At 37.9% G+C, this 16,463-nt stretch overlaps 3 protein-coding genes across 4 annotated transcripts in view; 1 reads left to right on the forward strand and 2 right to left on the reverse strand.

Annotated features, from left to right (window-relative positions):
* Positions 1–290: 290 nt before the first annotated feature.
* LOC147759772 (uncharacterized) lies at positions 291–7,321 on the reverse strand. The gene is made up of 2 exons (XM_086995586.1): positions 6,727–7,321; positions 291–6,083 (listed from the first exon to the last, which is right to left on the reverse strand). Exons 1-2 carry the CDS (start codon positions 7,286–7,288, stop codon positions 5,845–5,847), a joined length of 801 nt encoding a protein of 266 aa, XP_086851712.1. The 5' UTR covers positions 7,289–7,321; the 3' UTR covers positions 291–5,844.
* Positions 7,322–9,702: 2,381 nt separating this feature from the next.
* LOC106180060 (uncharacterized) lies at positions 9,703–13,189 on the reverse strand. The gene is made up of 5 exons (XM_086994828.1): positions 12,539–13,189; positions 11,680–11,779; positions 11,405–11,460; positions 10,755–11,019; positions 9,703–10,612 (listed from the first exon to the last, which is right to left on the reverse strand). Exons 1-5 carry the CDS (start codon positions 12,638–12,640, stop codon positions 10,296–10,298), a joined length of 840 nt encoding a protein of 279 aa, XP_086850954.1. The 5' UTR covers positions 12,641–13,189; the 3' UTR covers positions 9,703–10,295.
* Positions 13,190–13,382: 193 nt separating this feature from the next.
* The window catches only part of LOC106156498 (endothelin-converting enzyme homolog), a 41,479-nt gene continuing 38,398 nt past the window's right edge, over positions 13,383–16,463 (forward strand). The window contains exon 1 of one of the 2 annotated variants that reach the window (XM_086996236.1): positions 13,383–13,540. In XM_086996236.1, coding sequence (XP_086852362.1) covers positions 13,538–13,540 — 3 coding nt within the window. In that variant the 5' untranslated portion in view covers positions 13,383–13,537. The remainder of the gene's footprint in view (positions 13,541–16,463) is intronic. The other variant, XM_086996233.1, reaches the window with a different exon arrangement.

The following is a 16,463-nucleotide window of genomic DNA, read 5'->3' on the forward strand; positions in this document are numbered from 1 at the left end:
TCAAAAACTAATTTTTATTGTGGAAACTTGTATACTGATTATATTGTGCCTTTCCTGATCACTCAACCTCGTCCAAACGAAAACAAAAGCACCTTTATGAACATTTTTAAATTCTTAGCAATAAAAGAATAATAATTATCATAATTTCCAGCCTATTTCGTATTTCGATTTCTATTACCAGAACTTGTATTACCATATAAGAAACGGTAGTAGTGTAACGAATTTGATATCGAATATCTCCATTTAAAATGAAAGAAACGGGTTGTTATAGTGAGGAATAACGACAGCAGTTTGGAGCTTCCGAACGTTTATTCACCGACCCTTGCTTCTTACAACTTCACAAATATTTATACTCAATTTCTCCGTACTGATCACGCATTTACTTGTTTTCTTTTCCATTGTCTTTGCGTGATTACAAAATATTTTCCATTCTCATGTTGCAAGTCACTATGCAACATTTCCTTATTAGGTAATCCCTAAGAGACTTGTTTTCAATTAAAGATATCTAAAATATTATTTGGATTACTCATACTTGGATCTTATCCAAAACTCAGTTATCATGTGATAAATAGATGATCAAAATTAAAATATGTTATGAAATTAACCAATCACATTAACTGTTATTGACTTTGACCTTTTCCATCTTTTTCTGACACTAAAAACATGTTCTACACTTGTTGACTCTTGGAGAAACTTAACTTACACTCAATAACTCTTTGTCTTTTTACTCTTTTGATTCCGCTTTAATTGCTACCTGTAATTAGTGAAAGTGTAAGTAATTTGCTTTACAACATACACCCCTTCTTCAAAAGAATTCGTCCTCGAATTCTAAAACTTTACAACATACGCTCCTTTTTCATTTTTTCTAAAGCAAAGCAAATATTAAATAACACAAAATACATAAATTTTCAAAAAGATTAAATGATAAGATCACATATATGTCATCAATTTAAATGTTATACGCAAGTTCGTCAATTTCTGCAAAATGAAATAAAATAATAATGAAAGAAAATAATGATTATCTTCCTTAAATACTTCATTTCTACCACAAAGTCATGCAAAAATATAACTAAGAAAAGTAATTCTATATAATTAACTTATACATAAAGTTAAAAACACATTCGACATGAAACTAAAATATATAACCTGAAGGAAGATAATGTAATAACTTTTTAAGAAAATGCAATTCTTCGTGGATATAGTTCGTATTGTCATTTACACCATTTAATGTGTGGCCCAAGAGCAAAGATACTTTTTATCAGTTTTCTCATGAGGATATCGAAATATTTTGCTCTCTTATTATGGCTCTGACACATCATATTATACAGTTTTCTCTTTCGGCTGTTATTAAAACATAGTAGGAATGTGCTACGTAAGACAATAGGGTTAGCTACTCCCTGTCCAATGAACAGCAATCACCACAACGTTGCGACCCGCGCATCGTTCATGATGAAGTACATATTCATCTTCATATTTGTCCACATTGTAGCTCTCCTCTGTGATGACTATAAGAGAAACACTTGATCATATCAAATTCAATCCACGAATTTTATAAAATCATACCGATAAATAATTAAGTCGCAAAATGTGAGAATCTTCCTTAATGCATATCATCAGTTTCATGTCATCATTATTAAAAAGCAAATACACTTTTTATATAACAATAATCATCTGTTCAAATATTGATAACCAACAATCATAAGATCAATATGTAATATGTTTTTAACATGCAGTTACATTGTAAAGTAATTAAAATAAAGCATGTTAACAAATGATCATGGTTAACACACAATAAAATGCTCATCATTATATATGATAGTACATATTGATTAATGCGCAAGGTAGCGGGATCGTTGCCCGCATCCTCCACCACTTGTTATAGTGAGGAATAACGACAGCAGTTTGGAGCTTCCGAACGTTTATTCACCGACCCTTGCTTCTTACAACTTCACAAATATTTATACTCAATTTCTCCGTACTGATCACGCATTTACTTGTTTTCTTTTCCATTGTCTTTGCGTGATTACAAAATATTTTCCATTCTCATGTTGCAAGTCACTATGCAACATTTCCTTATTAGGTAATCCCTAAGAGACTTGTTTTCAATTAAAGATATCTAAAATATTATTTGGATTACTCATACTTGGATCTTATCCAAAACTCAGTTATCATGTGATAAATAGATGATCAAAATTAAAATATGTTATGAAATTAACCAATCACATTAACTGTTATTGACTTTGACCTTTTCCATCTTTTTCTGACACTAAAAACATGTTCTACACTTGTTGACTCTTGGAGAAACTTAACTTACACTCAATAACTCTTTGTCTTTTTACTCTTTTGATTCCGCTTTAATTGCTACCTGTAATTAGTGAAAGTGTAAGTAATTTGCTTTACAACAGGGTGTTTTGTTGAACTCAAGTCTGTGTTTCTTTTTCTTTCTTTTTTTTTTTTTTTTTTTTCGTGCGCGTTAGATTATTTGTGGGCAAATGATTCAATTAATCTCGTCTTAGTCATATTCTGATCTGATTATTTCTGCAAGGAATGCAAGAATGGGTCTGTCTATGTCTTTTCTGCCTTTCCATGTCGCAGGTGAACGACCACACCCTAACGAGCACACCCTAATGCTAATTGTGTGTGAATTTGGTGACATTTGATGACGTCTTTTCAATTTTATAGACATTTCTTTACATCTGTAGAAGTCACAGTGAAACAGTGGATTTGAGGGGGTACCTCTTATAAATTTTATTAAATGGTATAAAATATGCATATTTTAACCACTAGTTTGTATTTTTTAACCATTAATCATGTTAGACACGGTTTCTGTAATAAAAAGCACTATTTCTAACAATTTACAGCTGTGAGGTGATCATTTGTAAATAAAAGTACATGGAAATGGGGGTGGGACAACCTTTTTGACCAATGTTGTACTGCGTGAAACGTGATTCAGGAATTTTTGGTGATTGGCCTGAATACATCTTGGTGATTGGTGATTAAGGGGGGTATCCCCTACCCTCCTTTAATAATCAATAGCCATGCAACAATTTGGTAACCCAAATGATTGGGTTTCTTATGGTTAAAAAACCTGAAACTTGTATATATATTCATTATCAGTCTTTATTAATCTCTTTATTAATCGTCAGTCTTTACTAATCACTCAACCGCATATAACACTATCAGTCATTTCTTCGAACAAAAAGCGAATAGGGTCCCGATTCGAATAACTGTAGTAGTCTGTTCTAACTGTAGTAGTCGTAAGTGAGGATTTTTGTTAACCGGTTTCTCAAAATCTTGTTAGCGATCTAAGACGTCTCGTCGCGGCATGTAAATTCTCCTACTTAGCGACTGGCTCCGACCTGTACCAAAATTACTTTGCGAAACGTTCGTGAAAGGGTCTGTTCGCAAAAAAAAAAGGAACTTTGCGCAATTGGGCAAATTGCGAAACGTTTCGTGAAAGCCGGCCCTGGGCTTTCTTCAGCGATTCGAATACCGGTAACTTACCGTAACCAACATCTGTTTAGATTTTACTGTGCATATGCAAAGAAAAGTGCGGGTATCTATGCACACTTGTTTATCACTTTATCGTTTGCACCAAACGTATTTGGAGGTCATCGCTCACTACAACACGGGGAAACATAAACTTATTTTGCCATCTGATACGTTCCAATAATGCTGGAATGTCTTATGAGTTGCACTTGCCGTCACAAATAAATACAGAAGACAAAAGTGGAGTACGATTAGAGCCGTAAATGGCTTCATATTTTTGTTTGGTATTTTGAGTTTTCAAAAAAAATAATAATAAAATAAAAATAAATAATAATACATGTAACTGCCCTCAGTTGTCTTTTTTGTGTGTATGATCAAACATTTTGATTGAGAAAAACTAACATAACGATAAAAATGACGATATTGTTATAGCATCTCGTACAGTATCACCCACTGAAGTTCAAAGAACAATGCAGTGGTCTTAATCCGTACACCAAATGGAGTTTGTCCCAAGTTATCTTGGAGTTTCTAGGTGCAATAGGGTGTTGTTTTGATTAAATAAAGAACTATCGTGATGCACTCGGGTGGGTCTCCCTGTGTTTTTTTAATATAAAAATTATTGGGAATAATATTACTCACTGGCATCTTTTCATGCATTGATTGCAGCATGCCCCTTTCTTGTAAAATGTACTCTCGAAGATGATTCAATATATTAAACAACAACATGGGCGTGGTCACTTGTGAAATGCACTCTTGAAGACCATTTAATAAAATGCATGTCATCTGGCCCTGAACTTGTTCACGCGACACAGTTTTAGTTTTGTCCTAAATAGTGATCATCACCTGTTGAAGTGCAAAGAACAATACACTGATATCTTAATGCGTAATCAAACTGTACTTTGAAACTGTTGTGCATGACTTTCGTGATAACCTGTCTTGACATTGTAATAATATGTGCCATGATCTATGTCATCTCCTTTTTAACAACACATGTCATACAAATAAACGGGCAGCTCATCTGTAAATAAATTGGTTTATAAACATGTTCATTATGTTAACATTGCAAAGACACAATTTGGTCTTGGCCATTTAGGAAGTGGACTAGATTGGGATCTGGTCTATCACACACACACACACACACACACACCAAGAACAATTCTGGTGATTTTCCGCTAGTCACATTGACCATCGGTCGGCAGATATACCTTATGTGACACAGATAAATTACAAGTACAACGATAACAAAAAAAAAAAAAAAAAAAAAAAAAAAAAGAAAAGAAAAGAACAAGTACTCTGCGCTACTCATTCATATTGTGACATAATTTTATTCAGGTATAAGCAAATCATTAAACCTCTATTATCGCAAGCTGCAACTCGTTAAAGATTTTATTATTGCTCCCTGCATTATTTACCGGAATCAGTTCAATAAACGTTAACCCAATTGAAAAAATAAACACAGAACTGAGTGGACTTGTGACACACAGTACACCAGTATCATCATCATCATCAGAGACGGAAGGGTCAAGGCTGACCCGCCGTGGCACATGCAACGGTACGCACCGTTACCCTGGGCCGGGGAGCTACTGAGGTGCTACTCCTTGCTCAAGGGAGCCCCAGGGTGCAGTTTAACGTCTTACCCGGGACGAATACCAGTATACTATAAATAAAAAATATCTTTCATATTTTCAAGCAAGCATAACTCATAAAACAAGTTACACATGCAGGTACATGCAATACAATAATCTTTTTTTAATTTTTCTAAAATGCTTATCATTTCAAAAACTAATTTCCACCCTATTTCTTATTCAGAACTTGTTTTAAAATTGTATATTGGTTATACTGAGTCGGTACTGATTACTTGACCGCGTAACAAGGAACTTCAGTATAGATTTAACCGCATTCCAAATTCCTTATTATGCGATTGAGTGATCACAAAGATTTAGGATTGAGTGAAAACAATGAATTTTGATTTATTTTTACATTCTTATCATCTCAAAAACTAATTTTTATTGTGGAAACTTGTATACTGATTATATTGTGCCTTTCCTGATCACTCAACCTCGTCCAAACGAAAACAAAAGCACCTTTATGAATATTTTTAAATGCTTAGCAATAAAAGAATAATAATTATCATAATTTCCAGCCTATTTCGTATTTCGATTTCTATTACCAGAACTTGTATTACCATATAAGAAACGGTAGTAGTGTAACGAATTTGATATCAAATATCTCCATTTAAAATGAAAGAAACGGGTGTTTTGTTGAACTCAAGTCTGTGTTTCTTTTTCTTTCTTTCTTTTTTTTTTTTCGTGCGCGTTAGATTATTTGTGGGCAAATGATTCAATTAATCTCGTCTTAGTCATATTCTGATCTGATTATTTCTGCAAGGAAAGCAAGAATGGGTTCGTCTATGTCTTTTCTGCCTTTCCATGTAGCAGGTGAACCAGCGCAAACAGCACTACAGTAATTAGCTATAACCAGAACTTTGTAAGGGGTCCCGACTGCTCGCAACATTTCGATAAAATTGTCATATTTATCTTTGTTCTCTCGAGTCAGCTGGTCTCCTTTGGTTAGAATACCAAAAGGTTTAAACTCTGAAATAAAAAAAGTTCTTGGGTCTATTAAAAAGAAGATTACAACTAGCAAAAGTGAAAGCGTATCTGTGTGTATAAATTACAACATGCATAGAATACCCAGAGTCAGAGAGGTGAGACTGAGAAAGGAGGTTACACAAATATAGAAAAGGACTGTGGACTCTGCCCATATTGTTTAACTCAGAAAGTTTATGCCATAGAAAATGAGATACACTTTCTACTACTGTGTCCGTTGTATAGTGATTTGACGGAGAGATATTTCACAAGTTGGAAAAAAAACTGTAAAAAAGAACGATCATTTGGATTATGTCTGACATTAGTACGGATAGCATATTCTCATATCCTCACTGGCAAGATTTTTTGTGCATTTGCATTTCGAGAAGAGATTTGTTGCTAATGAAGTAATTCAATTCAGTGTTTATTAAGAACATGACTATTATAACGTTTACAATCATTTAAAATCTTTAAAAAGAGGAGCAGCTATTATGGATATGTTCATACTTATTCGGTGTACATAAAAGGATTTATTTCTTTACTGCCAGTGGTACACCATAGTTACTATGGTGAAATTGTGCATGTACTTTGGGTCGGGCGCCTTTAATTACGTAATAAACATCATCATCATCAGTATGTTTTCACCCACCTGCCCCCACAACATCCTCGCATACTCTTCTTACTGAATCACAATACGCTGTAGGCAGCTCCTGGTCCGCGGCAGCAACGAAAACCACTCGATCTATGGGGACACCATCGGCGCATTCAGGTATCTCTGCTTCATTGGAGAGAAGGTTAAGAACGTTGGTGTTTACGGGTAGACGACCTCTCAGGACAACCCTGAGAACCTCTTCAAAACGGTCGGTAAGGATATTGTTCGGATTTAAACCGCACATATCTACGAAGACTGGGAGCTGTTCTCTTGTAAATAACCTTGTCGACGGTTCAGCCTCGACTTCGGACAAATCATGCTTCTTTAGAAATTTTGAGATGTGTCCCTCAGTGCCCCCGCTCTTGGCGAGCTCTCTGTATGTGCCAAAAAGTGCCGTAGCGGTGGCATTTATAAAAGACGATTTACCGCTTGCTACATTTCCAATTAGCAGAATATGTTTTTGGCGACGTGACTCAGTATCTCTGATCACAAAAGTCTTCTTTGGGGAGTAGCAACCGACAGGAACTTTCTCCCACGTTTTGCTGGAAGAGCTCCCCATGCTGGCTATGGTAGACCAGCAAGGTTACCAACGATTTAGTTTTAAGAGGGGACGGAGGGGGGGGGGTCCTTAAATACACAAAAGCGAGATAACGTCAACTTCTAAAAATACGACGCGAAAAAACGCCCCTTAAAGAGGGTGGGAATACCTTTTGCGTTCCGCGTGATTGGCCTTATTTTTCTAGCGTGATGCGTTATTTGAGACCGATATTCTGCGTGAAACGTGATTCAGGAATATTTGGTGATTGGCCTGAATACATCTTGGTGATTGGTGATTGAGCTTTTTTAATCTTGGTGATTAAGGGGGGGGGGTATCCCCTACCCTCCTTTAATAATCAATAGCCATGCAACAATTTGGTTATCCAAATGATTCGGTTTCTTATGGTTAAAAAACCTGAAACTTGTATTAACCGGTTTCTCAAAATCTTGTTAGCGACCTAAGACGTCTCGTCGCGGCAAGTAAATTCTCCTACGTAGCGACTGGCTCCGACCTGTACCAAAATTACTTTGCGAAACGTTCGTGAAAGGGTCTGTTCGCAAAAAAAAAAAAAAAAAAAGGAACTTTGCGCAATTGGGCCAATTGCGAAACGTTTCGTGAAAGCCGGCCCTGGGTTTCTTCAGCGATTCGAATACCGGTAACTTACCGTAACCGACATCTATTAGATTTTATTGTGCATATGCAAAGAAAAGTGTGGGTATCTATGCACACTTGTTTATCACTTTATCGTTTGCACCAAACGTATTTGGAGGTCACCGCTCACTACAACATGGGGAAACATAAACTTACTTTGCCATCTGATACGTTCCAAGAATGCTGGAATGTCTTTTGAGTTGCCCTTGCCGTCACAAATAAATATAGAAGACAAATGAGGAGTACGTAAAGGACGCCATATTTTTGTTTGGTATTTTGAGTTTTCATGTGTGGCGCATGCCGATTTAAAACAGGATATGTTACTACCCTCTACCAGGGTGAGTGATAGATTTTTTACAGATATTCACAGATATGTCTCTAGCTAGATAGATTGTCATTTTGAACTCAACTCAACTGAGTTGTAAAAAATATATCACTCACCCCGGTGGAGGGTAATATGTTACACCGAGAAAAAACTTGCAGAGGATTCAAAATAGTTTGGCTGGCTTTTTCACCGGCACATCCAAGAGAAATAGCATTACACCCATTTTAGAACAGTTGTACTGGGCCCCTGTTAGAGCGTATGTTTTATTCGAAATATAAACTTTCATCATGCATGCAATTCTTTATCAATCAGCCCCCTCTTACCTATTGAATTTAGGCCACACTTTTTTATTTTTATGGATGACATCCTGCGCGCGCACCAATTTTCGCCCGTTCTCAAAAAAAAAAAAAAAAAAAAAAAAAAAAAAAAAAAAAAAAAAAAATCACCCCCCAGCCCCCACGAAGTCGGTTGTCGCAAACGTCGTTATTGAATTTGCCAGGCAATGAGCTTTCTGCGCATGCGTATTATCGCCACGTGGAAATGCGGCCGCTTTGCCGTCAAATTCATCTCTAGGATTACTTTCAAATTACACAACAATAAAAGTCATAAAGAGAACGGGCGCCGTCGTTTTGGATTGGTATGCCATTGATATTGGACAAGGAGATATCACATTTTTACAATTGTGAGAAAGGCTGGCGGCTAGCAATTATCGCCCGAAAAATTTCTGTGACATTCTGTACAAAGCAGCACATTAATACCAGGTTTTCTGTAGCGAAAAAAGGGTCGGCAAGGGCGTCGAGGTATTTGGTGGGCTGAAGGTCGGACAGGCCACCTGACAGTTTGGTTGCTTCGTGTGAGTTGAAGTAGACAAAATGGCATCGTCCGAAAAAAACTTTAATAGATTTGGTAGTATTAAGCATATCTTTGCATCATTTTTTTAACATTTCTGTAAAGTGTCCAAAGTTTTAATATTCTGAGAATACAAATAAAGATACACTGTTTGATTGATATTTGTTTTATTGATTGCTATACCAACTGAATGCATGAAATAACCTTAAATAGATATGGTAATATGAAGTATATCTATTCATGACTTTTTTTTTACATTTCTACGAAGTATTCACAATGCTTTAATATTTTGAGAGCATGGATAAAGACATATCATTAGTTTGATACATGTTTCTGTGGTAAAATTTGTGTTTCCAGCTGTGTACTGACAGCATTCCTTTGCTTAAGCAGTTTTTTTTTTTTTGTACCGGTTTTTTTTTTCGCCCTCTCGCACCGATTTTGGGGTACCCAGAGGATGTCATCCAAAAATAAAAAAGTGTGGCCTTAATCAAAAGAACAGAATAATTTACACACACACACACACACACACACACACACGTGCACACAAACACACACTTGCAATTCAATATCGAGAAAATGTTATAGTTAAATCTGTAAGTCTGAAACAAGGTTTTGTTTGAATTAGATTTGTCTTCATTTTATGCTGAGAAAACATAAATTAGAACAGCTGTAATTTTGGGGACGTGTTTCTACGATTAAATCTCTGCAAGGAATGCTGGAACAACCGCCTACCTTTTCGGCCTTTACATGTCGCAGGTTAATTACAAGAAAAAAAACAATAATAAAATAAAAATAAATAATTATAACGGCCTTCAGTTGTCTTTTTTGTGTGTATGATCAAACATTTTGTTCGAGAAAAACTAACATAACGATAAAAATGATGATATTGTTACAGCATCTCGTATCAGTTTTGTTTATATGACGGAATTTTTGTCATTATATACTTATAACCTGACAATTGGTTTTTGTTGCAATTTATGCTCGATTGTTTTATGTAGTCATGGTTAATATTGCTCTTTTAAATCCTGTATCATTCTCATTTCCCTGTGGTAAATACAACTAAAGCAGCGGCGCGTGGGGTAACCAGTTCATGTTTTTATTTATGTTTTCAAATTTTTCAGTAGACTTTAAATGCTAGAGTTCAGTTAATCTGTCTGTTTTCTCTTTTCAGGCCGATTTCGTCCCGCGTAGAAAGTTTGAAAATTAGACTTGGTGATCTCCATATTCATCTGACACCCTAGTGTCAGGAAAGGCACGTTCAACAAAATTTTTCATAAATTCCAGTTGGAACCAAGATGGACTGCTGTTCACTGTGACCAAGGCGATGTTTTCAGACAAACCGTCTCCGTTCTCTGTTGTACCGGGGTTGTCTTGGCAACGGTTTTTCAACTGCGACGTCCGACGTCGTCCTTTCATGTATAGCTCCTGGCCCTGTCGGAGGACGTTGCCGTAGATTTTTTCATCATGCAGGGTTTCCTCATGTGTCTTCTTTTCTCCAAATATAATTATCAACACCATTGCTGTAAGGCATAAACATGCAAAACATAGTGCAAAATAAAATACTGAATACAACACAAGCGATTTACTGTTCTTACAAAGGCTTCGAAATCATTCCATCACGAGTGCAGAGGTATATATATATATATATATATAAACACCCACCTTGTATGGATCCAGCGTCCTCTATAAGTTTGGTGAAAACCGTGTCACCATTTAAGTACATTTTTCTGATGTCCTTTATTAGACAACAGATCAAGAGCCGACAATCTGAGTTTAACTCGGTACCCTTGGCGAGACTGGAGATTTCTGGACAGAAGTTCTTTCTGAACATAGCCTGAAGTTTTTTTGGTGTCTCAGAACTCAAGACACCGACAAATGTTCTCTGTATGTTTTCTTCGGGACGAGGAATGGCCATCAAACCTTCATCCTGTAACAGCATTTGACCCGTTTTAAATTTAATACTGCAGTAACACTTGCCGTAACCAATATTTGCGTGTGCTTATACTTTAAGTAAGACGAAGCAGTGTAAAACTTTCACCCAACCGTATCTCGGTACTACTTTGTCATATGTACGGAGCTATAAAAATTGGAAGGTATCTTCATATATACACTGTATCACACTGGTACTCAAAATTTAGACTGAAGTAGTCTGTCACATATTACTGGTACATTCACTGACATTACAAGAGCACTGCCTCTACAGTGGTGATATTCATGTCATTTAATTTTTTTATTAAAATTTTGATTAAGTCTTTTGATTATTATTGGGTTACAACGCCCGTATTCTATTTCAAACTACCTTGATAACTTACAGTAATAGGAAATATCCTGCAACGTCCAATACAGCGTTTTAGCCTTAGGCCTATACCTGAAATATTTCAATTATTAAAATATAATTCAATAATATCTTATTCTTTCTGGTACAAACGACGAACTTTTTTTGAGAACCGCTAAGTATGTTATTAATCTACACAATTGTATTGGTGACAATTATTTAAAAGCCAGTGATAATTTTGTGCCATAATGTACACCGCTTGTATGCTTGTATATATTATGAGACTATATGCACATGGGCCTATGTATGTACCTCGACGCCAAAGCACGTAGCAAATAACAATAGTTACACAAGTCAGTGCTCCGATTACTACCCAACACCATACTGGTACTGCTGCGACATATGTACACAACTAAAACAAAAAAGGAGATGATTATATTAAACGAATTTGCTCTCATGAGATTAAAGAAGATGCTTTGCTTACTCAGATCTAGAGAAATTACAGACTTGCATGTAACAAAGCACTTTAATTTAGCACACACAATCAACAAAACTGACTCGTCCTTATACCGGTATATCAGTGTAAGTAAAATCTACGGCATTGCAGTCTCATGCCAGAGCCGTAGCCTGAGCAAAATGCCAGGGGGGGCAGTAAGCCGACACGAGGGGGCGAAGCCCCCGAGGGGGGAGGGGGTGTCCCCCTACCAGTGTGGAAAATTCTAAATCCCAGGGGGGGGGGGGCAGCTGCCCCCCCCCCTGCCCCCCCGGAGGCTACGGCCCTGCATGCTACAGTAAATGTAGTTAATCTTGAATTAAAGGGTACGCTTAACTAAAAGTGACATATAATGACACCATACACTTTCGTGAGGGAACCTACATGTCCCACTATAGGCCTATACACGGTGCTAGCTTAATTGGCTGTCACTAATAGGCTATTATATGCTAATATATAAGACAGTCTATGGCGTATAGATAGCGTAAAATTTTCTATAAATGACAATATCATAAGATTAGTTTCAAACACTTAAAAGCACTTGTGTAGTATTCTAAAGTCGTATTAAGGGCTTTTAGGTTCATTAACAGGAAAAGGTGACGGACTGTCTTTACTGGCCATGGGCGAACGCACGATTGGTTGACGCAACGATCATGAAACGCGCTCGCCAGCTCTTACCCCAAATCCTAGTTGCCCAATTGCCTTTATCCAGACGTCGATTGCCTGCCCCGTAGCAGCCCTGTCATCCTGTTGATCTTCAATAGTCGTGTTGATGTTCATAGCTTCAGGTAAATGGACTCAACTGTACTGACTGTAGAACTTTTGTAAGTCTCCTGATATACTATGAGATGCTGCAGCTACTAAAATTTTGAAAATTCCCGCTGCCAGTTTCGCTTTTATTGTCTATCTTCTGCAGGGAGCTTTTTGCACGCTGTCTGGTTTGAAGGCAATGAATATTTTTGAGTAGTCAGCTGATCCACGATGTTACCTTGCCGACCTACGGGGCACGAGAATTTAAAATGCTGTTTGCACACACAAAGTCAATAAGAAATTGCCCCAGTTATTCTATATCAGCTCTCTCAATTCCTGAAATAAAGAGCCTCCTCTGTTCTGTATTTGAGGTAAGCCAATAACGCTCATTAGCTATTTCAGTAAATAAGCGACTTATGTAAAATATTTAAATTTACTAGAAAATGTTCATCGCAACGTTCTACTGGTACCTGGTATCATTTAATGTGGAGAAAGTGCTCTATTTCTATGATAGTATATAAAACTGAAACCAAGAAGAATGCAATTACTAGAACCTTTTGACATTAAAAAAGGACGTAAAATTAATGAGGACTCGCCAGTTTTGAGCTTTGTAACAACATAATTAAAAATCACACACACACACACACACACACACACACACACGCACACACAAAGATTGGATTCAAGACAGTGTGTTCTCGTACTTGAAATTTTTAGAAAACGTTGCTTGAGTTGCTACCTGTAGCCAACTACCGCAATCGCCATCCTCCTAGGCTGTGTCTCCTCTTGGACGGTATCGCCATCTGGGACCACCGATTGTAAACAAAACAATGGCGAACTGCGAGACAGAGGCAGCCAACTCTTCAGAGAGCTGGTAAAAGAATTCATGCTCCTTTCTCTCAACTTTGACAATCAGTACAGGGAGCTATGGTAAGGATAAATATTGTTTTTCTTGTTCATTCCGCATTCTTTAACGTTCATCTTGGTTTGATTTTTGGCCTGCAAACTAGAACTGATTTATCCCCTGGCAGAGTTGACCGAGAATTTGTAGACTGAGGGGGCGTGTGAAGTACATACGAACGCCAAGTCCCTGTGTTAATTCAGTTGAGTAAAGACTGTATTTCATGGATATTCACTGTGATATAATCTATGTCGATTTAGGTTTGAATTCTGAGAAAGACGTGTGCATGTGCCTGATTTAATTTGGTGCTATATATAGCTCTAGTGAGTTGAATGAATTATTTTTACGGGATTCGATTACCTCTTCTTGTCCCGTACGCTTCAGAATTTATTGTACCTCTGATATAAAGAGGTGTATTGCGGTGTATTGCGCATTTCAGTCACACCGGGTGTCAAGGATTGTTCTGTCCCTTAGCTAATTAATCTCTCTCTCTTTCTCCCTCACCCCCCTCTTTAATGCTCTAATACACACACACACACACACACACACACACACACACACACTTAACTAAGACTTCATTTCTATAGATACGCCATCTGTCTATATGTAGAAGATTGACCCAAGTACTGTATTCGAGGACTCTGGCTAAGTGCAATCAGCTTAAAAGCATGGCATGCCTCCTGACTTAAAGTGATATACAGAAAAGCTCCCTAGCTGTCTCTTCCATCACTCTTTCACCTTCTCTCTCTCTCTCTCTCTTTATCTCTTTCACTCTCTCTCTCTTTCACTCTCTCTCTCTCTCTCTTTCTCTCTTTCACTCTCGCTCTTTCACTCTCTCTCTCTCTCTAAAACCCCCTTTACACTGGACGGCGTCCTTTCTGCGTCCTTTGTGCGACCATGAAACTGGCCAGGACGCCGTCGGATGCTCAAAGAACGCACAGTGATCGCCAAGGTCGCACAAAGAACGTTCAAGCATCGCCGAGGACGCCATGGACGCCGCGAAGTTTTGAGCATGTTCAAAACAATCGCTGAGAGAACGCGATGGAGGATGGTCGCTCAATGGACGCAGAAAGGACGCACAAGCATCGCCGTGGTCGCAGAGAGAACGCACAAGCACCGCCGCGGTCGCAGAGAGGACGCACAAGCATCGCCGCGGCCGTAGAAAGGAGGCACAAGCATCGCTTTGGTTGCAGAATGAAAACTCAAAGATCGTCCAGTGTTCGACACGTAGAACGTTGTTTTTTTTCACTCTCAAACGGGGCCGTGCTGAGGTATTTTTCACCAGACAGGAATTCTAAGGGCAACAGTGGTCTCATATCAGTCTCCGATTGTTTTTTCCCCTAAAATTCATGAAACGATCCATTTTTTTTTTTTTTGAGATTATTATAAAACGAATATTTTTTTCCTTTTTTACAAGATGCATTAATTGTCAGAACTTTTTGCTGAATGCTTCATTTGAAAACGGATTCAAACATTCTATGTTGTGTCAGTCATACTTTCTCGTTTTCGGCGCCTGTCCATCCTTCTTATAAGGAAAACAATGAGCATCTGGCTGATTATCAGTCCATGCAGACCTTGCATCACTATAGTTTAAAGCGTTTATTCCCATTTATTTGTTTTGTGTGCTGGAAATGTTCTTTATTGGATGACCTGGTTGGAACCGATGAAAAAATATGAGTTAGAATATAGAGAAGGGCGCCCAAACAACGCTCATCGGTCAAGCAGGATGCAGAATGATCGTAGAATAGACGCCACTGATCGCTGATGAAGGTACAGAGAACGCAGCAAGAATGCTCAATGGTCGCTCAAACATCGCAATGGATGCCTTGGGTTGCACAGGGTACGTACAGTGGAGGCAGGCAGGTTGCTCGCAGTTTTACAGGTAAAATCAAGATACGGTCATTCAAAGGACGCACAAGGGACACAGACGCCTTTACACTGAGACACGATTTAATAGCTTTGGCGACCGTTGAGCGTCCTGACCACATTTTTGAACGCAGAAGGGACGCAGAAAGGAAGCCGTCCAGTGTAAAGGGGCCCTTAGTGGAATACAGAAAAGCTTTCTCTTTACCATCACTCTTTCACTCTCTCTCTTTCTTCTGTGAGTGCAGTCATAACAAGTAAATCTGCAGACTAACAGATCTGCGGATCAAATGTTGCCAACCCACTTAAAAGCAACGCTGTATAAAATCCTGATGAACTGCCAACCTCTACACACACCGTCCCTAGCAAAAACATTTAAGCCGAGATTTAATCTATTAAAATGGTGCGTCTGGAGGCAGGGAGACCATCAGGGGATTATTTGATCGGGACTGCCTTTAAGGCTCTATTCCCATAGATTTTAGATCAATCTATCCCCGCGGGGAGTCTCACTAGATTACTGTCAGATAATCCAACTTAAATGTCCGTCCCGCCTACTACAAGCTGTAAGAGGGTAATTAACTTTTGTGTCTGCCCGGCTGACAGCTATTTAGCGTGAACCCACAGGGAGTTAGGTTGATCTAAAGTAGGTCGATCTAATCTATAGAAATGGGGTGTTAGTGGCTCGGCCATATTTAGTCCGTGGATATATGTAAGTCTGCTGATCAGCTTGTTCTAAATCTGCTCTCTCTCTCTCCCACACATTTCCTGCACACTGTTAGGGATTAGACAAGTCAAACATATGTAAGGCACAGAACGACCATTGATGTAAGTGGAATAATCAATCATTAAGCTGGCCTTGTAGCACCAAGCTGCTAAGGTCTTCACTCTGGCATTACAGCCATTTTTAAGTTTAAGTCAACTGTTAGAGAGTTTTTAAAAGAAATTCTTTAATCATCACCACCAGCCTTTGGTACTGTATTGTTCAAATTTTAATGGTAAATAAATTTTGCTGTTTGTTGGGGTACCTACTTTCTTTTCTTTGTTTCTTTGTTTTTTACAATCATTTTTCACCTTCTTTACATAATTGAA

The sequence above is a fragment of the Lingula anatina genome, chromosome 9 (genome assembly GCF_051362555.1).
Source record: "Lingula anatina isolate TDL-2025a chromosome 9, LinAna3.0, whole genome shotgun sequence".
Taxonomy (NCBI): domain Eukaryota; kingdom Metazoa; phylum Brachiopoda; class Lingulata; order Lingulida; family Lingulidae; genus Lingula; species Lingula anatina.

Excerpts from the sequence above, each read along its gene's own strand:
- LOC106180060 (XM_086994828.1), bottom strand. The coding sequence starts at position 12,640 with ATGAACATCAACACGACTATTGAAGATCAACAGGATGACAGGGCTGCT. Across the intron at positions 11,780-12,538 it reads TTGGGCAACTAGGATTTGGG|TTGTGTACATATGTCGCAGC; the intron begins GTAAGAGCTGGC and ends TTTTTGTTTTAG. Across the intron at positions 11,461-11,679 it reads CTACGTGCTTTGGCGTCGAG|GTATAGGCCTAAGGCTAAAA; the intron begins GTACATACATAG and ends GAAATATTTCAG.
- LOC147759772 (XM_086995586.1), bottom strand. The coding sequence starts at position 7,288 with ATGGGGAGCTCTTCCAGCAAAACGTGGGAGAAAGTTCCTGTCGGTTGC. Across the intron at positions 6,084-6,726 it reads CGAGGATGTTGTGGGGGCAG|AGTTTAAACCTTTTGGTATT; the intron begins GTGGGTGAAAAC and ends TTTTTATTTCAG.